Genomic DNA, 25043 nt, shown 5'->3' on the forward strand with positions numbered 1-25043 from the left:
ATTTGCAAATTTAAATCGCAACCTGAAATTGCAGCTAATAAATGTGAATGTCAGCGTCTTGACGTGCGATTTCTGCAGTGGTTCCAAAGTTGGGAGGAACCGGCGAGGGCAGTGGGGGTCCCAGGGGAGTGACACCCCCGGAAACGTTGGTTGCCCTGCAGACTTCACAGGAAGATTTCTACTAATCAAGAGGCATGCTAGTCGCAAGGAAAGGTCAGTATTCCCGCCCTAATTTAGCAGCTACACCTGTCTGCGAAACCTTTTTCTGCAGCTTTGTGCGATTTTACATACATAGGATATGATGGAAATCGCACTGCAAATTGCAAGAAATCATTGAAAATCTTCACAAGTCGCAACAAAGTCTTCAGGAATCGCACCTGAAATCACGCTGAACAGGCACACTGATCGCGTGATTTTAAATCGCAGCGGTGTGCCCGGTCATACCAGAGTGATTGTAGGTGTGATTTGCAAATTGAAATCGCAGCTAATAAATGTGAATGTCAGCGTCTTGACGTGCAATTTCTGAAGTAGTTCCAAAGTTGGGAGGCACCGGCGAGAGCAGTGGGGGTCCCAGAGGAGTAACACCCCCCCCCCAGTGTGATTTTAGGTGTGATTTGCAAATTGAAATCGCAACCTGAAATCGCAGCTTATAAATGTGAATGTCAGCGTCTTGACGTGCGATTTCTGCAGTAGTTCCAAAGTTGGGAGGAACCGGCGAGAGCAGTGGGGGTCCCAGAGGAGTAACACCCCCCCCCCCCAGTGTGATTTTAGGTGTGATTTGCAAATTGAAATCGCAACCTGAAATCGCAGCTAATAAATGTGAATGTCAGCGTCCTGACATGTGCGATTTCTGAAGTAGTTCTAAAGTTGGGAGGAGCCGGCGAGAGCAGTGGGGGTCCCAGAGTAGTAACACCTGCACCTGTCTGCGAAACCTTTTTCTGCAGTTTTGTTGCGATTTCACATACATAGGAAATAATGGAAATCGCACTGCAAATTGCAAGAAATCATTGAAAATCTTCACAAGTCGCAACAAAGTCTTCAGAAATCGCACCCAAAATCATGCTGAACAGGCACACTGATCGCGTGATTTTAAATCGCAGCGGTGTGCCCAGTCATACTAGTGTGATTTTAGGTGTGATTTGCAAATTGAAATCGCAACCTGAAATCGCAGCTAATAAATGTGAATGTCAGCGTCTTGACGTGCGATTTCTGAAGTAGTTCTAAAGTTGGGAGGAGCCGTCGAGAGCAGTGGGGGTCCCAGGGGAGTAACACCTGCACCTGTCTGCGAAACCTTTTTCTGCAGTTTTGTTGCGATTTTACATACATGGGATATGATGGAAATCGAACTGCAAATTGCAAGAAATCATTGAAAATCTTCACACGTCGCAACAAAGTCTTCAGAAATCGCACCTAAAATCACGCTGAAATGGCACACAAATTTCGTGATTTTAAATCGCAGCGGTGTGTCCGATCATACCAGTGTGATTGTAGGTGTGATTTGCAAATTGAAATCGCAGCTAGTGAATGTCAGCATCTTAACGTGCGATTTTCTGCAGTACGATTTTTTTTTTTTTTTTTTTATTGCAATTTCACATACGTGTTGTCTTCTAATAATTATGAGATCCACACACAAACAGTTCACGAGACAAATCTGTTATGTTATATCAAAGATGGAGGACGTATCACCAGTATATATTTCTATATACGTTTCCCGCACCAATCAATAGTTCTTTTCCAGAGAGAAGCATTTATTCGGATAAAGATATTTGTTACAGATGACAGAAATCCGGCTGTATTTGATCCCCTTCACAAAACATGACTTAGTACTTGGTGGCCAATCCCTTGTTGGCAATCACAGAGGTCAGACGTTTCCTGGAGTTGGCCCCCAGGTTCGCACACATCTCAGGAGGGATTTTGGCCCACTCCTCTTGGCAGATCCTCTCCAAGTCATTAAGGTTCGGTGGCTGACGTTTGGCAACTCGAACTTTCAGCTCCCTCCACAGATTTTCAATCTAGGTCTGGCTAGGCCACTCCAGAACCTTAATGTGCTGACTCATAGACTCACATGGTGAGAAAGGACAGTAAAGCGCAGCCATTGTGTGGTGCTGCAAAGCAGTAAGCAATGACTGCATATGTAATCAGCCAATACAATAGACAATATTTAATCACAAACAACACACAGAAACCAAGATTCATAAAAGATGTACATCACACACAAAAAAAATGACATTAAACAAACGTCTGAGATTAGAAGTCAGAATTTTGACTTTTATTCTGAATTTTGTTCAAATTTAGCGATTTCCGCAGGGCTCTTCCGCACCCTTTAGCTAGTGTACAATGCTATTATACATGCTAAGGTTCTCCTGATACTTCCCTGCATGTCGCTGTATTCTGCAGGGATACAAAAATGGTCGATATTGTGACAAACATTTGTGCAGGTTCCTTTTGTAACCACACTGGTAATGTGGACTGCTATCCGCATGGGCACTCTATCAAAAAGAGGTTCTGCACTTTTTTCTTGGATGCTGAACTCCAGCTAAATCCACAAGTGAAATTCATATATGTATGCCAAAGCATTTCTGTCGATCCAGTCCCAGAATATACACAGCTCTGCTTTAAAGCACAACCCTGTTGCAGGCGGAGGAGACCTGGTTTTCCTCTGCTGCACTTTTACTTGCAGATTCCTCTCCCCCCCACCCTGTGACTGAACTGTGAAAGGAGAATCAGCACATTGATTGTCTGTCGCTCTGCTTTCTCCTCCTATCAGCACTAGAGCACAACTGGCTCATTCTGCTGCTTCTCCCACTCATAATCTGAGCCCTGCTGTACAAGGACGGCAAGAGGCTGACACCAAGTCAAATCCAGTGGCAGGCAATACAAGTGAAGGGATGGGCGCTGCTCAACTGACCCCCAGGAGTCCAGTGTCGAGGAATGGCCTCAGCCGCCGTACTGACCACGCCCTCTGTCAAATCCAGTCGCCTAAATTGCTTACATCTTAAAAACATACATTCGTGATTGCGGAGCTGAATTCATTTGTGTCTTTTATATGTGCCTGCTGGGTTCTACTTTAATTTGGAAATTACACTTTTTTTCCTCTGATTGTCCAAACTAGTGATTTATGACATAAGGAACCTGAAATTGTCCATTTGTCACCAGGCCTTGGTTTGCTTTGGCTTTTCCTGGCAATGATCCTGTCATTTAATGAAGAAAGAAAGAAGACGAGTGTTTTGCATTTCTGGTAAGGCGCACAGACGGCATACATCCTCCAGAATGATTGAATAGGAAAAAGTTCCAGGCAGCAGACTTGGAGAAAATGAAATTGTCTTTATCGTCAAGGAAAGAAACAGCAAGGAAGGTTTTATGTCTTCTTCTTAAGCTCCTCCAAACGTTTAGACAGGTCCTCGAAGTCTATATCTTCATACGGGGACGGGCCTGTTTTGGGGGGAGTACGAACAGGGCTGACGGGGATAGAAGGGAGCTTGGGTAGTGGTAGGCCCTCATAGCCATCAGGAACGTTGTTTGGGCCCAAGGTTGTCCTTGGCATAGCTACAGGTCCTACAAATGAGAATACATAACATGAGTATTACACATAGGTAACGTTCGATCTCAAATTCATTGTTCTGTTTCTTATTCAAGAATTTCTAAGCTCCAACTCATATCGTTCTACTTGAAGGAATCCTTTAATCATTAGTTGACTGCTGGAAGAACCAACCCGCCGACCTTAGCCATTGACTCTTTGTTACACATGACCAGAATCAGCTATGCTATGAGGAATTGTAATATCTATCAAACAACGGGTAGACACTTTTGTTGTTACAATGTCTCCTTGGAACCATCCCTCCCTGGTTACTGCTGTCCAGATCTGCCTTGCTTAAAAAAGCCACCTCTGTTGGCAAGACCCAACCCAAGGATCAAGCCACTGAATCTTTGTTAGATATCACCAGAATCACTTATGAAACGAGGAAATATGACACCTCATACACAACAGGCAGACATTTTGAATGTTACAATGTTGCTATGGACCCATCTCTGGTTAGTCCCATCCAGATCTGCCTCTAAGAGCCTCCTCTGTTTGGCATGACCCAACTCAAGGATCAAACCACTAAATCTTTGTTAGATATGACCAGAATCACCTACGCTATGAGGAGATATGATACCTATTAACCAACAGGTAGACATTTTGATTGTTACAATGATGCCTTGGAACCATCCTTGGTTAGTCCCATCCAGATCTGTCTCAAAGAGCTTCCTCTTCTTGACTTGAATCAACCTAAGGATCAGGCCACTGACTCACTATGAAGAAATATGATGGCTATTAAAAAATAGGTAGACTTTTTTATTATTACAATGCTGCTCATAACCATCCCTGGTTAGTTATGTCCAGGTCTGCTTTAAAGAGACACCTTTGTTTGGCCTGACTCAACTCAAGGAACATGCCACTGATTCTTAGTTAGATATGACCAGAATCACCTATGCTGTGAGGAAATATGACACTTATTAACCAACAGGCAGACTTTTTTAATTGTTACAATGATGCATTGGAATCGTCCGTGGTTAGTCCCATCCAGATCTGCCTCAAAGAGCCTCCTTGTTTGTCGTGGCCCAACCCAAGGATCCATCCACTGACTCTTCGTTAGATTTGACTAGAATCACCTATGATATGTAGATTATGAGACCTAATAAACAACAATAGCCATTTTGATTGTTGCAATGCTTCCTTGGAACCATCCCTGGTTAGCCCCGCCCAGATCAGCCTCAAAGAACCTCCTTTGTTTGGCATGACCCAACCTAAGGATCAGGCTACTGACTCGCAATGAGGAAATAAGACCGCTATTAAACAACAGGTAGACGTTTTGATTGTTTTAATTTTGCCTTGGAACCATCCCTGGTTAGTTCTGTCCAAATCTGCCTCAAAGAGCCTCCTCTGTTTGGCATGGCCCAACCCAAGGATCAAGCCACTGAATCTTTCTTAGATATTACCAGAATCACATATATGTTTAAATATGATACCTATTAAACAACAACAGCCATTTTGATTGTTGCAATGCTTCCTTGGAACTGACCCTGGTTAGCCTCATCCAGATCTGCCTCAAAGAACCTCCTCTGTTTGGTATGACCCGACCTAAGGACCTAAAATAGCCACCTCTGTTGGCATGACCCAACCCAAGGATCAAGCCACTGAATCTTTGTTAGATATCACCAGAATCACTTATGAAACGAGGAAATATGACACCTCATACACAACAGGCAGACATTTTGATTTTTACAATGTTGCTATGGACCCATCTCTGGTTAGTCCCATCCAGATCTGCCTCTAAGAGCCTCCTCTGGCATGATCCAACTCAAGGATCAAACCACTAAATCTTTAGATATGACCAGAATCACCTACGCTATGAGGAGATATGATACCTATTAACCAACAGGTAGACATTTTGATTGTTGCAATGCTTCCTTGGAACCATCCCTGTTTAGCCACGTCCAGATCTGCCTCAAAGAACCTCCTCTGTTTGGCATGACCCAACTTAAGGATCAGGCCACTGACTCGCAATGAGAAAATAAGACAGATATTAAACAACAGGTAGACATTTTTATTGTTTTAATGCTGCCTTGGAACCATTCTTGGTTAGTCCTGTCCAAATCTGCCTCACAGAGTCCCCTCTGTTTGGCATGGCCCAACCCAAGAATCAAGTCACTGAGTCTTTCTTAGATATGACCAGAATCACCTATGATAAGTGGAAATATGAGACCTATTAAACAACAACAGTCATTTTGATTGTTGCAATGCTTCCTGGAACCATCCCTGTTTAGCCCCTTCCAGATCTGCCTCGAAGAACCTCCTCTGTTTGGCATGACCCAACCCAAAGATCAAGCAACTGAATCTTTGTTAGATATCACCAGAATCACTTATGAAACGAGGAAATATGACACCTCATACACAACAGGCAGACATTTTGAATGTTACAATGTTGCTATGGACCCATCTCTGGTTAGTCCCATCCAGATCTGCCTCTAAGAGCCTCCTCTGGCATGATCCAAGTCAAGGATCAAACCACTAAATCTTTAGATATGACCAGAATCACCTACGCTATATGGAGATATGATACCTATTAACCAACAGGTAGACATTTTGATTGTTGCAATGCTTCCTTGGAACCATCCCTGTTTAGCCCCGTCCAGATCTGCCTCAAAGAACCTCCTCTGTTTGGCATGACCCAACTTAAGGATCAGGCCACTGACTCGCAATGAGAAAATAAGACAGATATTAAACAACAGGTAGACATTTTTATTGTTTTAATGCTTCCTTGGAACCATTCCTGGTTAGTCCTGTCCAAATCTGCCTCACAGAGTCCCCTCTGTTTGGCATGGCCCAACCCAAGAATCAAGTCACTGAGTCTTTCTTAGATATGACCAGAATCACCTATGATAAGTGGAAATATGAGACCTATTAAACAACAACAGTCATTTTGATTGTTGCAATGCTTCCTTGGAACCATCCCTGTTTAGCCCCGTCCAGGGTGTTTGTTTATAGCGCAAAAAATAAAATGCAGAGGCGATCAAATACCACCGAAAGAAAGCTCCATTTGTGGGAAAAAAAAAGACTAAATTTCAATTGGGTGCAACTTTGCATGACTGCACAATTGTCAATTAAATAATGCAGCGCCGTATCGCAACAAATGGCCGTGTCAGGAAGGGGGGGGGGGAATCCTCCGGAGGGCGAGGGGTTAAGGTGAGAAATGATGGTCTGCACTCTGTCGTCTGCACACCTCAAAATCTTATTTTACAGGTGCATTATGGGAAATTAATAAAATAAATGAAGATGTTAATTACGTAGAATACAAATGGTCATCTTTTTTCACGTCCTGACTCTTTGCATACTGACTGAGACAATACTTAGATAAGAAAAAAGATACAGAACCCGTTGTACTTACCATTGTCCGGAGCAGGAAAAACCTGAATGTCCGGTCTGGGGGGTTTCAGCTGGGAAGAATAAATAAAACAAATTTACACATTGAGCCTCTGAGCCAGAATACCTCCCCTGCCCTTCCCCGTTACTACGCACGGATGATAAGGAAGCATTGGGTAGATTTACCCGTGGCGACCGATTTGTTTCTTCCAACATTCCTTAGTTTTCTATCCCCTCACCTCATCCAAGTTGAATCCCCCTAATAAAACTTCAAAACAAAGCTCAAGGACTGGTTACGGTCTCCTGGATGCAAGTTGATGTGGAAAATGCCTGTTTCCTGGCTGTGCAGGACTATAGGGGGATCCAAAACTTCAGCGCCTCCTAAGGGGGTAGTGCTGCACCAGTACTTTAGGTGGATCAGAACAAAAGCTTCATGTTAGTGTATGGGCAGGCAGATGTAAACAGATGTGCATCTGTTTCCATCTGGTTACCTATGAGCAGGGGCGGACTGACAACTCATGGGGCCCCTGGGCAATAGGAAATCATGGGGCCCCTGTGTCCTCGCCCATACTCAAAGCACACCCAAAAAAGCCTATGAAAGGTACCAGGGGCATCTCATGGGGCCCCCTACTGACCCCGGGCCCTTGGGCAGTGCCCAAGTGGCTAAATGGTCAGTCCGCCCCACCTATGAGTCCTTCTAGGTCTGAAAAAGTGAAAAGAAAAGAAAAAAAATAGCAAAGTTCTACGGTTTTTAATTTTTTTTTCGGACATGTGATGGATCTAAGGTAGTCAGATGTAAATGGATGCACGTCTGTTTACATTCATCTGCCCACAGACCTAACATGGGTCTGTTAAGCTCTGGGAGGGAAAAACTGAACAAACACGGATGTCACGAATATGTCATCTATACACTTCGGTTCACTGGCTGCTTTTAGAATCCATGGGGCCCCATACAGCCAACCGAACAGGCCCCCCTCCCTCCCAAAAAAAAGCACAGTTTACTATGCTTCAGTTTGAATGAACACAGTAAGTGATCAGTACCTATCACTCATTGTGTTCATTCAGGAAAGGAAGTGGCTGGAAAATATGACATATTTACCAGACCCATCCCCCACTCTGCAAGAAAGCAGAAATGTGGACTGTGCACTGTCCTGTAGAGCTATATACAGAATTTCTAACACAAATCATTGTAACAAGTTCACAGGCACATTGGAAATGAATACAAAATGATAATAGACAGTAAACCATTGTGCCCAGGGCAGCCGCCCCTCCTGGTCAGCCCACTCCCAGAGTAGACCACTGGTATACACCTCTGTATTTGGAATTTTCGGTACTTACCATGGCATAGGATGGAGGAAGGCCAGGCAGGGCTGGTGGCACATTTCCCTTCTGGGAAGGAGGAGGAGGATACATGAATGTACATTCTTCGTAGATCCCAACATCAGCGTCAGGAATTGGCTCCTAAAAAGTTTATACCAGCAGGTCAGAAAATGCTATCAGGACAGTTTACAACTGAATGAAAAAGAGTTGGCCAGGCACACCTTGACAGGGGCGTATTTACCACAAGGCAAACAAGGCACTTGCCTAGGGCGGCATGTTTCAGGGGGGCAGCACCCCCCCCCCCCCAGAAGAAGGGACGCGCGTGCCATGGGAACCAGGTGGGATCCGACAGAGAGGCTACAGGCTGCTTGATGGTGTATATAGAGCCTGACTCTCATTCTTGGGGATGTCCGGAGCTGTGGAGATGGGTGTCTTTCTCTCTATCACCGGGGGGGGGGGGGGTCAATGTCAGGCTCTCTCCACAGAAGGGGGAAGGGGGGTGTTGGTTGGTGTTTTTGGGGGGCAGACGATTTTTGTGTCGCCTAGGGCAGCACAAAACCTAAATGCACCACTGCAAATTGATTATCTATCTCAATAAAGTTTTTTTGAAGGCGTACAGCAGCGTGGAATCATAAAACTGTAAGAAGATACATTCACCGGTCTCTTTATTGGGTTCACCTGCCCAATGGCTTGGTAACACAAATACTAATTAACCAATCACATGGCAGCAAATCAATGCTTTTAGGCATCTAGACGCGGTGAAGACGACTTGCTGAAGTTCAAACCGAGCATCAGAATGGGGAAGAAAAGGGATTTAAGTGACTTTGAATGTGGTATGGTTGTTGGTGCCAGACGGGCTGGTCTGAATATTTCAACAATGGCTGATCTACTGGGGCTTTCGCATCCTGTGTGCGATTTGCTGCCATCGTGCTAACATGACCGTATTACCGGAGCAGTCCAGACGGCCATAACAAATAATAATTGCGCATGATCAAACCGTTCAACGAATGTGCGCACTTTGCGATGATACGATTCCACACTGGTTGATAGAAACTTACTATCACTTTGGGATACGGACAAGTCGCTTTGCCTCCGAAGCCGCCACCACCAGCTCCTCCATTACCCGGACCCCCTCTTCTATTGCTGCTTCGAGAATTTCTTCCATCGACTTCAGGGGGCACCTCGCTCTGAGGACAGAGAAGTACAAAGTTATGATCGTCTGACTTAGGACTGGTTCACGTCGGGTCGGTTTCCATGCGTCACCCAAGCGAATGCGGAAAGCAATGAATTCCACATATGAAACAATTCTACTCTTTTCTCTCTAAAGTGCATCAATTATGTAAGATTGCTTAGAAATGAAAGAAACACAAATGAGGCCATATCACCAAATCAGGGCTTTTATGCAGCAGGAATGCTGTTCTGGCACCTCCAGCACTGAATTTATCTGGCTACTGGGGAATCTCTTGTTGCTGGAAGGGGGGGAGGGGGCATTATTGTTGCAGGGGAGGTCTATTTTTTCACTGGAGATTATTATTATTATACAGTATTTATAAAGCGCCAATAGTTGGCTCAGCGCTGTACATTACAGAGGGGGACAGAACATGTGACAGAACAATACCAATACAATGCAGAACACGAGGGGATTGAGGTCCCTGCTCTTTGGAGCTTACAATCTAGGAGATGGATCTATTGTTGCTGGGTTGGATTTGTTGTTACTGGGGGGGGTCTGTTATTTCTGCTGAGATCTATTGTTGCTTGGGGGGAGAGTCTATTGGCTGGCCAGATTTCCGGAAAGAAAGTAAGAGAAAGAAAAAAGAACAAAGAAAATAAATTTTTAGAGAAATTTAGCAAGAAAGAAAGCGAGGGAGAAGAAAGAAAAAGAAAGAAATTTAGAAAGAAAGAAGGAAATAAAGAAGGAAAGAAAGACATTTAGAAAAAAATACGTTTAGAAAAAAATACATTTAGAAAGAAACAAAGAAAGAAATTTAGAAACAAAATTAAGAAAGAAAGAAATTTAGAAAGAAAGAAAAACATTAAGAAAGAAATACATTTACAAAGAAAAAAGAAAGAAAGAGAAAGGAAAAAAAGAGAGAAAGAAAGAAATTCAGAAAGAAGGAAAGAAAGACATTTAGAAAAAAAGAAATTAAGAAAGAGAGAGGAAAAAAAGAAGAAAGAAAGAAATTTAGAAACAAAATTAAGAAAGAAAGAAATTTAGAAAGAAAGTAAGAGAAAGAAATGTATCAATTTACAAAGAAAGAAAGAGAGAAATTTAGAAAGAAAGAAAAACATTAAGAAAGAAAAAGAAAGAAAGAAATTTACAAAGAAAAAATAAATAAAGAAAGAAAGAAAGAAAAAAGGAAAAAAAGAGAGAAAGAAAGAAATTTAAAAAGAAGGAAAGAAAGACATTTAGAAAAAAAGAAATTAAGAAAGAAAGAGAAAGAAAGGAAGAGAAAAAAAGAAGAAAGAAAGATAGAAATTTAGAAAGAATTTAGCAATTTAGAAAGAAACATTTAGAATGAAAGAAAGAAAAAGAGAAAGTAAAAAAGAAGAAAGAAATTTAGAAAGAAAAACAAAGAAAGAGAAAGAGAATAAAATACAAAGTAGCATGTCTCCCTAGTAAAACACACCCAGCACACAGTTAACCCTTTGATCTCCCCAGATGTTAACCCCTTCCTGCCCAGTGCCATTAGTACAGTGTCAGTGCTTTTTATTAGCACCGACCACTGTATTGTTCCCCCCCCCAGTGTCAGAATATCCGCCGCTATAAGTCGCTGATCGCCTCCATTACTAGTATAAAAAAACAAAATCCCAGTATCTATCCCGCCATTTGTAAATGCTATAACTATCACGTAAACCAATTAATTTACACGTATCGGGACGTTTTCTTTTTTAAATTTTTTTACTGGACATGTTTAATAGCAAACATCAAAAATACTGTTTTTTTTCCTCAAAATTGTCGGTCTTTTTTTGTTTGTAGTGCAAAAAATAAAAAACAGGCAATCAAATATCACCGAAAGAAAGCTCTATTTGTGGGGAAAAATGATGTAAATTTAATTTTGGTGCAGCATTGCATGACCGCGCAATTGTCAGTTAAAGTAATGCAGCGCAGTAACGCATAAAATGGCCTGGTCAGGAAGGGGGGGAATCCTCTGGAGGGGTTAAAGGCTGAATAAAACCAACGCTGCCATAAATCCGCCGTTTCGCTCACCATGACTCTGGCGTCCGGTTCAAACTGGACGTTGTAATTCTTGGCGATCTCTATCAGGTATCTCTCCACCAGGATTTTTGGGGGTGCCTCCGCGCTTAGTTTATGCATGAGCTGTGGAAAGAAAGCGTGTTCAGCAAACAGTTGGCATACGGCAGAATTCAATGTAACTTTATTGTTCAGTAGGTAGACACAAAACTTAAAAAAATTATAGTTCTATAAATATGCAGTATATAGAATGTAAAAGAAGCAAATATGGCCTTGATTTATGACGCATCGAGGACAATGGGAGGACATGTATCCTCGAACCCTAGTGGTCCGTGTCCCCGTTCACCCCCTCTTTTTTTTTTCTTGGATACCTTTGCCAATGGGGCAGAAAGGTCTACAGTTGTCACAGGAGCAGGAAGTGAGAGGAAATGTTTCAATGGGGACACCCTGTTTCAGTAACACGTCTTTAGAGAGATTTCCTTTTACTTGCTTGCATTACAACCGCACTGGGTGATACTTGGCATGCGATTTGCACATTGCATGCCAAGTTGCACCCTATTGTCTGCAATTACAGCGGTCATATCCATACGGTTCCATGAAGCAACATTTGAAACCGAACATCTTCCTCTGTCCTCTCCTCCTGTTTAGTGCTAGTTAGTTTACTCTTAGCTAAAACCCTCCCCACTTCTTCCATGCTCTCTCAGTCAATGTAAGTTATTCGCAGAGGCAGGAGGGCTTGTGAAAGTCATTGCCTTCTTACACTTCAAAAGACTGGAAAAACATCCTCTGTGCAGCAATTAGCTGAAGAAAAATTGTTTGGGATTCAACTTCTGTGCCTTAATGAAGAGTTAAGCTGCCTGTGGATGTTGTCAAGTCAGCAGGTGACCAAACTGGTAAGGTTTTATGTAAATATGTCATTAATATGGTGATGAGGAGGGGGAAGGAGGGACCAGGAAAGGCAGAATATAAGCAGATCAAACTTCCGCATATACCAGTGGTCGGCAAGCCGCGGCTCGCGAGCCACATGCGGCTCTTTACACGCTTTAATGCGGCTCTTGTGTGCCGGGCGCCGCTCCCCTCCCTCCTCTCGGGCGGCAGGGACTCTGCAACGTGATCCAAAAAAAAACCAGCCAGGGCAGCGCGCTCAAATGCAATGATTGGCCAGTCTCGCTGCCACTCACATCCTGATAGCCAGTGATTGGCTGTCAGGATGTGTGTAGGCGGAGCAGCGTGACGAACGTGAGGGGAGCTAGGCTCCTCTCACAGTCCGCCCTGAAGACCGGAACGGCGTGGGAACACGGCGAGAGGAACGCGCGGAGCAAAGGTAAGTGAATTGACACAGGGGGGACTTGGCTTACTACTTGCTACTTACTTACTACTACTATATGAGGGATGAATTAATATGGGGGATGAATTACTATGGGGGATGAATTACTATGGGGGATGAATTACTATATGGGGGATGAATTACTATGGGGGATGAATTACTATATGGGGGATGAATTACTATATGGGGGATGAATTACTATGGGGGATGAATTACTATATGGGGGATGAATTACTATGGGGGATGAATTACTATAGGGGGGATGAATTACTATAGGGGGGATGTATTACTATATGGGGGATGAATTACTATATGGGGGATGAATTACTATATGGGGGATGAATTACTATAGGGGGGATGAATTACTATAGGGGGGATGAATTACCATGGGGGATGAATTACTATATGGGGGATGAATTACTATAAAAACTTATTGAAACTAAAAAACAGTGTACCATCCTATGTATTTTCAGTTTTAAAATTGTGGCTCTCAAAATAAATTTCAATCGTGGTTTTGGCGAGATTTGGCTCAGTTGAAAAAAAAGGTTGCCCACCACTGGCATATACCAATAGCTAAATCTAGCTCCTGGGTGGACTGCCCCCTATAGGCTGCACATATGTTGCAGACTGGCACAGATACATGGTACATTGTGTCCTGAAGGTGTATACATTGTGTCCTAAAGGTGGATACATTGGGGTTTATTTACTAAAGCTGGAGAGTCCAAAATCAGACTCCCTTCTGCATAGAAACCAATCAGCTTCTAACCTCAGCTTGTTCAATGAAACTTTGGCAATGAAACCTGGAAGCTGATTGGTTTCTATGCAGAAGTGAGTCTGATTTTGCACTCTCCAGCTTTAGTAAATAAACCTCATAACGTCCCGAAGGTGGATACGTTGCGTCCTGAAGGTGGATACGTTGCATCCTGAAGGTGGATACGTTGCTTCTTGAAGGTGGATACGTTGCGTCCCGAAGGTGGATACGTTGCGTCCCGAAGGTGGATACGTTGCGTCCCGAAGGTGGATACGTTGCGTCCCGAAGGTGGATACGTTGCGTCCCGAAGGTGGATACGTTGCGCCCCGAAGGTGGATACGTTGCGCCCCGAAGGTGGATACGTTGCGTCCCGATGGTGGATACGTTGCGTCCCGATGGTGGATACGTTGCGTCCCGATGGTGGATACGTTGCGCCCCGAAGGTGGATACGTTGCGCCCCGAAGGTGGATACGTTGCGTCCCGAAGGTGGATACGTTGCGTCCCGAAGGTGGATACGTTGCGTCCCGAAGGTGGATACGTTGCGTCCCGAAGGTGGATACATTCTGTCCTGAAGGTGGATACGTTGCGTCCCGATGGTGGATACGTTGCGCCCCGAAGGTGGATACATTTTGTCCCGAAGGTGGATACATTCTGTCCTGAAGGTGGATACGTTGCGTCCCGAAGGTGGATACGTTATGCCCTGATGGTGGATACATTGTGTCGGTTCTCGGATCATACTCACCCTTTCACTGACTGTTCCTATCTGGTTGGTCCGGCAGAGGTTGCCGTATTCTTTGCTGTATTTATGGCAGAGCTGACTGGCCACCTATAACAGAAAGCAGAATACATACGCAGCCTTACTCATGTGTTCAAAAGCAACAAAACGTTTCCTCCTCCTAAATGTCAAAGCCTTTTCTACCCAATGAAACTCTGGCCTTTGACAACTGAATTGCAGAGGGTGGGGCTTGGTGTCTGGAGAAGGTGGGGCTTAATCTTGACTTTAGTGGAAGTTCAAGAGGTAGGCTGAGACTGGGAAGGGGTGTGTTCAAGAGGCAGGCTGTGATTGGGAAGGGGTGTGCCAGAGGCAGGCTGTGATTGGGAGAGGGTGTGTTCAAGAGGCAGGCTGTGATTGGGAAGGGGTGTGCTAGAGGCAGGCTGTGATTGGGAGGGGGGTGTGCCAGAGGCAGGCTGTGATTGGGAGGGGGGTGTGCCAGAGGCAGGCTGTGATTGGGAGGGGGTGTGTGCCAGATGCAGGCTGTGATTGGGAGGGTTTGTGTGCCGGAGACAGGCTGTGATTGGGAGGGGGTGTGCCAGAAGCAGGCTGTGATTGGGAGGGGGGTGTGCCAGAAGTAGGCTGTGATTGGGTGGGGGGTATGGCAGAGGCAGGCTGTGATTGGGAGGGGGTGTGTGCCAGAGGCAGGCTGTGATGGGGGGGGGGGGGTTTGTGCCAGAGGCAGGCTGTGATTGGGAGGGTGTGTGTGCCAGAGGCAGGCTGTGATTGGGAGGGGGGTATGCCAGAGGCAGGCTGTGATTGGGAGGGGGGGTATGCCAGAGGCAGGCTGTGATTGGGAGGGGGTGTGTGCCAGAGGCAGGCTGTGATTGGGAGGGGGTGTGTGCCAGAGGCAGGCTGTGATTGGGAGGGGGTGCGTGCCAGGCTGTGATTGGGAGGGTGTGTGTGCCAGAGGCAGGCTGTGATTGGGAGGGGGTGTGTGCCAGAAGCAGCCTGTGATTGGGAGGGGTGTGTGCCAGAGGCAGGCCTTGATTGGGAGGGGGGTGTGCCAGAGGCAGGCTGTGATTGGGAGGGGGTGTGTGCCAGAGGCAGGCTGTGATTGGGAGGGGTGTGTGCCAGAGGCAGGCCTTGATTGGGAGGGGGGTGTGCCAGAGGCAGGCTGTGATTGGGAGGGGTGTGTGCCAGAGGCAGGCTGTGATTGGGAGGGGTGTGTACCAGAGGCAGGTTGTGATTGGGAGGGGTGTGTACCAGAGGCAGGTTGTGATTGGGAGGGGGGTGTGCCAGAGGCAGGCTGTGATTTGGAGGGGTGTGTGCCAGAGGCAGGCTGTGATTGGGAGGGGGGTGTGCCAGAGGAAGGCTGTGATTGGGAGGGGGGGGGAGTGCCAGAGGCAGTCTGTGATTGTTATTATTGTTGTTGTTATTATTATTATTATACAGGATTTATATAGCGCCAACAGTTTGCCCAGCACTTTACAAAATGAATAATAATAATAATATATTGAATAATAATAACCTTTTGAATACTGTAAATTACTATTCAGGATTTATATGGCACCAACAATTTGTACAGCAGTTTACAAAATGGGGAGGGTAGTCCAGTCCAGGGAGACAGTCCAGTTAGAACACAATTCAATATAAGAGGGATCAGAGGGCCCTATAGCCACACCAAATACCTTTGCAAACCCAGATAAATCTTTGTAAAGGTATCAGTGACATTATCACTGTGCTGTACATAGCCTGTGTAGACAGTACAGCTGTAGGAGGGGCCCAGCAGGCTCCACCCACTACAGGCTGCCTGCAGAAAACTACAGGAGGGGGCGGAGACCAGACCAGCCATCCTGCACCAGGAGAGGGAGCAGCAGTGAGCGGTCTTTATCACAGGAAGTTCCTGCACAGAAGAGTTGTTGGATTACTGTACAGATCTGGAACAAAAATACCTCAAAGTCTCCGAGACTGAAGCAGAAATACACAAGACGTTTATATTCAGACAATGTTTGTTCAGCTCTTACACAGTGGGGTGCAGAAGGAGACAGCACAATGTTTTGGAAAGTTTTGTTTAGTTTGTTCTGCTCACTTACTGTCTTGAGTTCGGAGACTTCTGTCTGCAGGCGGGGGGCAGCCCAGATCAGGGTGGACACAGCTTCAGCCAGTCCGGGGTCCAGCTCCCTGTATAAGAGAAGCCAGTTACAGATCCTAATATATCGATCCTCAGTGATAACGTTGGGTTCTTATACTCTTTATACACATTTTTAGGTACTTTTATGCCATTTTCTCTGACTTTTTTTTTTGCTACAAATTGATATCCGGTATGTTCTGTTGGGTGTTATACATTAGGTAGAATGTTTTTGGGCGCCCCAGCTTTTTTGTGCACGGACGACACATGAAGAAACAACAGGTTATTACATTTCAAAACGTTTTTCTAGAAACCTTCATTTAAATGGCCCAACTAAACAAAGCGCTGAGGCCCTGCGTCCTTTTTGGGAGGGGGCGGGGTGGTGGGGTTGAGTACACAAAACCCCTGACCAATTCTCATTGCTGCATGTGCCCCCATTGAAGCAATTACCATTCACTTCCTATCCCAGTGACACATAGGGTGAGGAGAAATCTCCCCAAACACGGCAGTAAAAGCCAAATGCAGTATTTAACCCTTCCCTATCCATTCCTAACATTGTTGAGTCGCACTTTCATTCAGCAAATCCTGTTCAGTCTTACTTCATGGAGTGGATTAATCCGAATCGGGCCAACAAGAGGTCACAGTACAACTCCAGGATCTCCATAGCTTCCACCATGTAGTCTTCTCGGATGATGTGCTCCACCCGGATCCTCGCTCGCTCGTCCTTTCGGCACGATAAGTAGTCAGCAATCTCCTTCCTGGACTTCATGGCCATTTCCGCTACAGGGACATGAAAACTCAATGACTGATTGTTGGGCAGGGAAGTGAAATATGATACATTTGATACACAAAAAATCTTGATGGAGGTTCTGTAGGCAGGGTGGTCTGATGTGATGCACCCTGCCAAGCAGTTGGGTCCCTACTTTAGGACCCGGTGCGGAAAGGAACCTGTCTGAACGTTCTGGCCTGGAACCATGGTGTGCAAGGCCTTGCAATATGTGCAGTGGCTCCCCACTTGGCCTATGCGCTGAAGCAAGAGAATCATGATGCACCCTGCTGAGCAGTCGGGTCCCTAACGTAGCGTCCCCTGCAGAAAGGAACCTGTCCAAGCAACTTAGCCTGGAACCATGGTGTGCAAGGCCTTGCAATATGTGCAGTGGTTACCTACCTGGCCTACAGGCTGAAGCAGAAGAATCGTGATGCACCCTGCAGAGCAGTCAGGTCCCTATCTTAGCATCTCCTGCAGAAAGGAACCTGTCCGAGCGACCTAGCCTGGAACCATGGTGTGCAAGGCTTTGCAATATGTGCAGTGGCTTCCCACTTGGCCTATGGGCTAAAGCAGAAGAATCGTGATGCACCCTACTGAGCACTCAGGTCCCTATCTTAGCGTCTCCTGCACAAAGGAACCTGTCTGAGCAACCTAGCCTGGAACCATGGCATGCAAGGCCTTGCAATATGTGCAGTGGTTACCTACCTGGCCTACAGGCTGAAGCAGAAGAATCGTGATGCACCCTGCTGAGCAGTCGGGTCCCTACCTTAGGGCCTACTGTGGAAAGGAACCTGTCTGAGCGATCTTGTCTAGAACCATGGTGTGCAAGGCCTTGCAATATGTGCAGTGGCTCCCCACTTGGCCTATGGGCTGAAGAATCGTGATGCACCCTGCTGAGCAGTCAGGTCCCTATCTTAGTGTCTCCTCCAGAAAGGAACCTGTCCGAGTGACCTGGCCTGGAACCATGGTGTGCAAGGCCTTGCAATATGTGCAGTGGCTCCCCACTTGGCCTATGGGCTGAAGAATCGTGATGCACCCTGCTGAGCAGTCAGGTCCCTATCTTAGTGTCTCCTCCAGAAAGGAACCTGTCCGAGTGACCTGGCCTGGAACCATGGCGTGCAAGGCCTTGCAATATGTGCAGTGGCTCCCCACTTGGCCTATGGCTGAAGCAAGAGAATTGTGATGTATCCTGCCGAGCAGTCCGGTCCCTATCTTAGCATCCCCTGGAGAAAAGAACCATTCTGAGTGATCCGGCCTGGAACCATTTTGTGTGTGAGGCCTTGCAATATGGAGTGGTTACCCACCTGGCCTACAGGCTGAAGCAGAAGAATCGTGGTGCACCCTCTCAGTGGAGAGAGATCAGAGTTTTAGGGGTGGGTGATGTAGGAATCCGGTAAAGCGATAAAAGTAAATTTCATACATACAAAGGCACAAACATCATGAATAAGCAAGGGATTCAGGATGGAACACTCACTTTTCTTTTTTTCCAGAAGCTTTAATCGATTGATGACGAGTCTGAGATTGACCCTCAGTCGCTCAGGTTTAAATCCTGAAATCGGCATGGCGCCTTCTCGTCTACAGAAAGAGAAAAGTGTAAGTTTACAGAAGCAATTCATTTATACAGTGCAGGAAATGTGTATTTGCTCCCCGGCTGATGTTGAATGTTCGCCCCTCACACAGAAATGATCGGTCTAACAATGGAATGTTCGGTGTAACACTGAGCGACAGAATACAACAACGAATTCAGCAGAAATGCGTCTAACAAATGATGACTGATCTGCATGTTCATGAGGGAAATAAGTATTTGATCCCCTATCATTCAGCAGGATTTCTGGCTCCCAGGTGTCTCTCATACAGGTAACAATCTGAGATTAGAAGAAGTCTCTTAAAGGGAGTGCTGCTAATCTCATTGTGTTACCTGTATAAAAGACACCTGTCCACAGGAGCAATCAAACCATCAGATTCCAAACTCTCCACCATGGCAAAGACCAAAGAGCTGTCCAAGGATGTCAGGGACAAGATGGTAGACCAACACAAGGCTGGACTGGGCTACCAAACTATGGCCAAGCAGCTTGGTGAGAAGGTGACAACAGTTGGTGCAATCATTCACAAATGGAAGAAACACAAAACAAGTGTCAGTCTCCCTAGGTCTGGTGCACCATGCAAGATCTCACCTCGTGGAGTGTCAATGATCATGAGAACAGTGAGGAATCATCCCAGAACTACACGTGAGGATCTTGTCAATGATCTCCAGGCAGCTGGGACCACAGTCACCAAGAAAACAATTGGTAACACACTACGCCGACAAGGACTGAAATCCTGCAGTGCCCGCACGGTCCCTCTGCTCAAGAAAGCCCATGTCCAGGCCCGTCTGAAGTCTGCCACTGAACATCTGAATGATGCAGAGGAGGACTGGTGGAAAGTGTTGTGGTCAGAGGAGACCAAAATCCAGCTCTTTGGCATCAACTCATCTCGCCGTGTTTGGAGGAGGAGGAATGCTGCCTATGACCCCAAGAACACCATCCCAACTGTGAAACATAGTGGTGGAAACATTCTGCTTTGGGGGTGTTTTTCTGCTAAGGGGACAGGACAACTGCACCGCATCAAAGGGACGATGGACGGGGCAATGTACCGTCAAATCTTGGGTGAGAACCTTCTTCCCTCAGCCAGGGCACTGAAAATGGGTGGTGGGTGGGTGTTCCAGCATGACAATGACCCAAAACACACGGCCAAGGCAACAAAGGAGCGGCTCAAGAAGAAGCACATTAAGGTCCTGGAGTGGCCTGGCCAGTCTCCAGACCTTCATCCGATTGAAAATCTGTGGAGGGAGCTGAAAGTTCGAGTTGACAAACGTCAGCCACCAAACCTTAATGACTTGGAGAGGATCTGCCAAGAGGAGTGGGCCAAAATCCCTCCTGAGATGTGTGCGAACCTGGGGGCCAACTCCAGGAAACGTCTGACCTCTGTGATTGCCAACAAGGGATTTGCCACCAAGTACTAAGTCATGTTTTGTGAAGGGGATCAAATCCTTCTTTCCCTCATGAACATGCAGATCAGTCATCATTTGTTAGACGCATTTCTGCTGAATTTGTTGTTGTATTCTGTCTCTCAGTGTTACACCGAACATTCCATTGTTAGACCGATCATTTCTGTGTGAGGGGCGAACATTCCATTGTTAGACCGATCATTTCTGTGTGAGGGGCGAACATTCCATTGTTAGACCGATCATTTCTGTGTGAGGGGCGAACATTCACCATCAGCAGGGGAGCAAATACGCATTTCCTTCACTGTATATATAAACATTTTTTAAAAATGGGACGGACTCGATGGACCACTTGGTGTTTTTTTCTGCCGTCACTCTTCTTCGTGACCATTACTTTGAACTATTGCACTATGCACTTTTTCATTTCTTGTAATGCAGTGTACCACAACACATGGCAGAGCAGAGCCGGATCTAGGGGGGTGCTGGGGTGAGCTGTGTCCCCCCCCCCCCAGATTTTAGTCATGCCACCCCAGGTCTCTGAGAGTACATTCACTGATCCATGATGTAAGGGGGCACTCTGATGGGGACATCAGAATTTTCGCAATGGGGCCCCCCATGTTTCGTAGTTACGCCCCAGGCCCTGATGGCGGAGAAGGTTCAATCTGATTGTTGACTCTATAGATACGTTCTGTTGTGTCAGAACTGCTGAATGTTGGTGACGTCATCTGATCACACGCTCTGCTGATAGAACGAATGAAACCTGCGCTGTGTGGGAGGTAATACCTCCTTATTATCGGCTGAAACTGGAGCTAATAATATCCCTCAGGAAGTCGACCTGAAACCCGTCAGACCGGTCTGTGGCTGAGAGCTGCGGTCAGCTGACATGAGAGGCCCTTCTATGGAGTCCTATCATCTCCGAGAGATTTATGTCTGCCCAGCCAGCCAAGCAGAACGTAGAAAGAAACGCCTCTTCGTGGGCCCCATTCACACAAGCGTAGCCATGTGTCCACCCGCGCCAGGGTTGTAGAGAGGCACAGGTGCTGTGTGCATCCGACTGCGGGGGGGGGTCTCGTTCATGTCACTATTAGACATGTGCAGTCCCTTTCGTTCCGAATTGAAATTCGGAAGAATTTTCCATTATTCAGAGATTCAGATGTGTTCGAATTCCTGAATTACAATAGTAACGAATTTAAACCAATCTGGAATAACGAAATGAAATTCATCCGAAATTCGAATCGATCTGAATTCCAAAACAAATTCAAATTCGAAAATAAGAAAATAATAAAATAGAACAGAAAATAAAGTAATAGAAAAGAACAGAATAGAAAATAAAAGAAGAGAATAGAATATAAAAGAACAGAGGAAAAAAGAACAGAATAGAAAGTAAAAAAATATAACAGAGTACAGTAGAAACGATTAGAGTAAAACAGAAGAAAATAGAATAGAAAATAAAGGAATAGAAAAGAATAGAACTTATTAGAATAGAATAGAAAAGATTAGAATAGAAAATCAAAGAATAGAACAGAATAGAATCCATTAGAATAGAAAATCAAAGAATAGAAAAGAATATATTCCATTAGAATAGAATAGAAAAGTTTAGAATAGAAAATCAAAGAATAGAATAGAAAAGAATAGAATCCATTAGAATAGAATAGAAAATCAAAGAATAGAATAGAACAGAATAGAATCCATTAGAATAGAAAATCAAAGAATAGAATAGAAAAGAATATATTCCATTAGAATAGAATAGAAAATCAAAGAATAGAATAGAAAAGAATAGAATCCATTAGAATACAATAGAAAATCAAAGAATAGAATAGAAAAGAATAGAATCCATTAGAATAGAATAGAAACATTTAGAATAGAAAATCAAAGAATAGAACAGAAAATAATAGAGTACAACAGAGCAAAATAAAAATAAAAATTAAGGAATAGAATAGAAAAGATTAGAATAGAGAATCATAGAATAGAATAGAAAAACAATAGAATAGGATAAAATAGAAAGAATATAATTGCCTTCCCGAATTTGAATTTTTAATAGAATAAATTTGAATTCGAACAGAATACGTTAGAATAGAATATAAAATAATAGAAAAGAATAGAATAGATTAGAAAAGACTAAAATATTTTACAAAAAAATTGTGAGCTGCGCTATGGTGACGTGAGTATTGATCAACAAAGCCTCTGAGAAAATGTTGCTAAAATAGAAATTTCCAATCTGGTCCCACAACTCTTCATATAGCCCCGTATCAACAACACACATGGATTGGGGATTATGGATCGTAACTTTAGAATTATTATCGAATCCGTTCAAAATTTCGAATTTGGTCGAATTTTCATGACCGAAACAAATTCCGAAAAAGAAATGAAACAAATTTAACTAATTGAACAAAACTAAATTAGTCAAATAACAAAGCGAAACAAAACACATTTTTTCATTTTGCACATATAGTCATTGTGGAATTCGTTTTCTGTATTCTGAAAAAAAAACAACCTGGTTGATCCTGCTGTTCTCTGTCTCCTCCCCTTCTGTCCATGTCCCCAATGCAGCTGGGGATTCTGCAGAGCAGTGTTGGCAGCTACTGCACATGCTCAGTTTTCAGTGAGCTTCTATGCTGAGCATTTCCTTCCTATCACAACTGAGCAGCCCATGTGAGACAAACATGTGGGCGTGTACACAGTGTCAAATAACAGCCCACTCCCTCCTTCCTCCTCCACGCCCACTAACCAGCTAAACACAATGGGGGGTGGGATATGACATCTTGATTGATGGAGGCTTCACCTCCCTCTTATTCTAAGACACAGGCTGGAGGGGCGTGGCACAGCCTGTGACTGGCAGAAATCCGCCCACACCAAAAAACAATAAAGATATGACTACATATATATATTTGTCTGACAGAAAAAGACAGAGTTGTCTATGGAGTCTGCCCGCTTTTTTTTGTTTTGGTTTGGGGGTTTTTTGTTTGTTTTTGTTGCTGTTTTGTTTGTTTTTTTTTGTTTTGGTTTGGGTTTTTTTTTTGTTTGTTTTTGTTGTTTTGTTTCTTTTTTTTGTTTGGGTTTGGTGTTTTTTTTTGGTTTGTTTTTATTGTTGTTTTGGGTTTTTTTTGTTTGTTTTTTTTTGTTTGATTTTTTGGGGGGTTTATTTTGTTTTGTTTTTTGTTTGTTTTTGTTTTGTTAACTTTTTTTGAGTATAGACTTATGCTTGCCCTACGCAGGTTTGAAGCTATTGAGTCCCCGGTCGCACTGGATGCGAATTGGCATGCGATTTGCATGCCATGCGACTTGCAAATCGCATGCCAAGTCGCACCCTATTGTCCGCAATTACAGCGGTCATATCGGTGGGACTCCGACTTGGTCAGAGCCGCACCGATCTCTAAAGTGGAGTACGATTTCCATATCCATCTGTGTCAGATGTCTTGCATATCGCACCTGAAATCGGCATGTCCCCCCGACTTTGAAACTGTGCGACTTCACTGCAAGTCGGGCTTGATGTGACCGAGGTGTTACTGGTGACCGGCTCACTACCTCTGCTGGAAGTCTATTCCAAGCATCAACTACTCTTTCAGTAAAAATATGAGATTAGTTTTGAACTTTCCTCCAGTTAGTTGGAGGTCATGTCTCCGCATTCTTGATTTTGGTTTCGTGTTGAAAATCCCGCCCTCCTGAACCTTATTCCCCCCCCCCCCCGATGTATATAAACATCGAGCACCCCTGAGTTACAGCAAACAGTTTTGTTTTCTATTGGATTTACATCGATAAAAGCTGATCATTGTAAGCACCCCTATCAGTGGTAAACGGTTTGTCTCAACCCTCTAAGTGCTACATCTGCAGGACGGCTTAAAAAACAACAGACTTACTGGCCGGATCACCAGATGAAAATAAAAGAAAGAAAGCCTAAAAAAAGCCATCACATCTGAGAATTGGTAAGCTGCAATATAATAAAAGTTTGCTTTTGTGTTTAATACCCGTAACGTAGGTACACTATATACCGGCTGCGTATAGAAAACTAGACATTTAAAGGGACATACATGACCGGGGATTCGTTTTCTAGACCCGGAACTCCGGAAAAACGAGTGATAGGGATAATACAAGTCTACAGGAACCCTTTGTGGAATTCATCGAGGAGAAGGTCCCTACCTGAGCTGGCTCCAGACAGGTCCTGACGGCGATGGGAAGAGGAGTGCGACTCGGGGATGGCGTAGGGAGGAGGAGTGCGACTCGGGGATGGCGTAGGGAAGAGGAGTGCGGCTCGGGAACGGCGTAGGGAAGAGGAGTGCGGCTCGGGAACGGCGTATGGAGGAGTGGGACTCGGGGACGGAGGATGTAGTCAGACTGGATATATCAGTCTTATGGTATGTGTGGTAAGAAGGAGGCACGTGTTGTGTTTGGTGACATCATCACAGGGTGTGGATCATGTGACATGTGTGATCACACGGATACCTTACCTGGGTGTGTGCGTGTGCTGACCTGTCACACATACAGCCGCTGTGAACAATAACACACAGTATGTGGTGAAGCATGCTGGAAAATTAAAGTGGCAGTTGCATCGACCTCTTTTATAGTCACAAGACCGGGGAGAGCGGATATAGTGAATGCGGGGTCCGGGGAGAGCGGATATAGTGAATGCGGGGTCCGGGGAGAGCGGATATAGTGAATGCGGGGTCCGGGGAGGGCGGATACAGTGAATGCGGGGTCCGGGGAGGGCGGATACAGTGAATGCGGGGTCCGGGGAGGGCGGATACAGTGAATGCGGGGTCCGGGGAGAGCGGATACAGTGAATGCGGGGTCCGGGGAGAGCGGATACAGTGAATGCGGGGTCCGGGGAGAGCGGATACAGTGAATGCGGGGTCCTGGGAGAGCGGATACAGTGAATGCGGGGTCCGGGGAGAGCGGATACAGTGAATGCGGGATCCGGGGAGAGCGGATATAGTGAATGCGGGGTCCGGGGAGAGG

At 45.1% G+C, this 25043-nt stretch overlaps 1 protein-coding gene across 1 annotated transcript; it reads right to left on the bottom strand.

Moving 5' to 3' along the window:
- Positions 1-2242: 2242 nt before the first annotated feature.
- Positions 2243-24430, bottom strand: LOC149429146 (IST1 homolog). Its single transcript, XM_089666675.1, has 10 exons — positions 24228-24430; positions 18582-18682; positions 16938-17118; positions 16304-16391; positions 14238-14321; positions 11433-11543; positions 9283-9411; positions 8243-8365; positions 6930-6978; positions 2243-3555 (listed from the first exon to the last, which is right to left on the bottom strand). Exons 2-10 carry the CDS (start codon positions 18667-18669, stop codon positions 3359-3361), a joined length of 1050 nt encoding a protein of 349 aa, XP_089522801.1. The 5' UTR covers positions 18670-18682; positions 24228-24430; the 3' UTR covers positions 2243-3358.
- Between the last annotated feature and the right edge of the window lie 613 nt (positions 24431-25043).

Source organism: Staurois parvus, unplaced genomic scaffold (genome assembly GCF_062004578.1).
Source record: "Staurois parvus isolate SC_StPar_1 unplaced genomic scaffold, SC_StPar_1.0 ptg002775l, whole genome shotgun sequence".
Classification (NCBI taxonomy): Eukaryota; Metazoa; Chordata; class Amphibia; order Anura; family Ranidae; genus Staurois; species Staurois parvus.

Bases quoted from the DNA above. Each gene is read 5' to 3' on its own strand.
- LOC149429146 (XM_089666675.1), bottom strand. From the start codon at position 18,669: ATGCCGATTTCAGGATTTAAACCTGAGCGACTGAGGGTCAATCTCAGA. The intron at 14,322-16,303 runs GTAAGTGAGCAG...TTTCTGTTATAG, and splicing joins AAGTCTCCGAACTCAAGACA to GTGGCCAGTCAGCTCTGCCA. The intron at 9,412-11,432 runs GTGAGCGAAACG...CTCTGTCCTCAG, and splicing joins AACCGGACGCCAGAGTCATG to AGCGAGGTGCCCCCTGAAGT.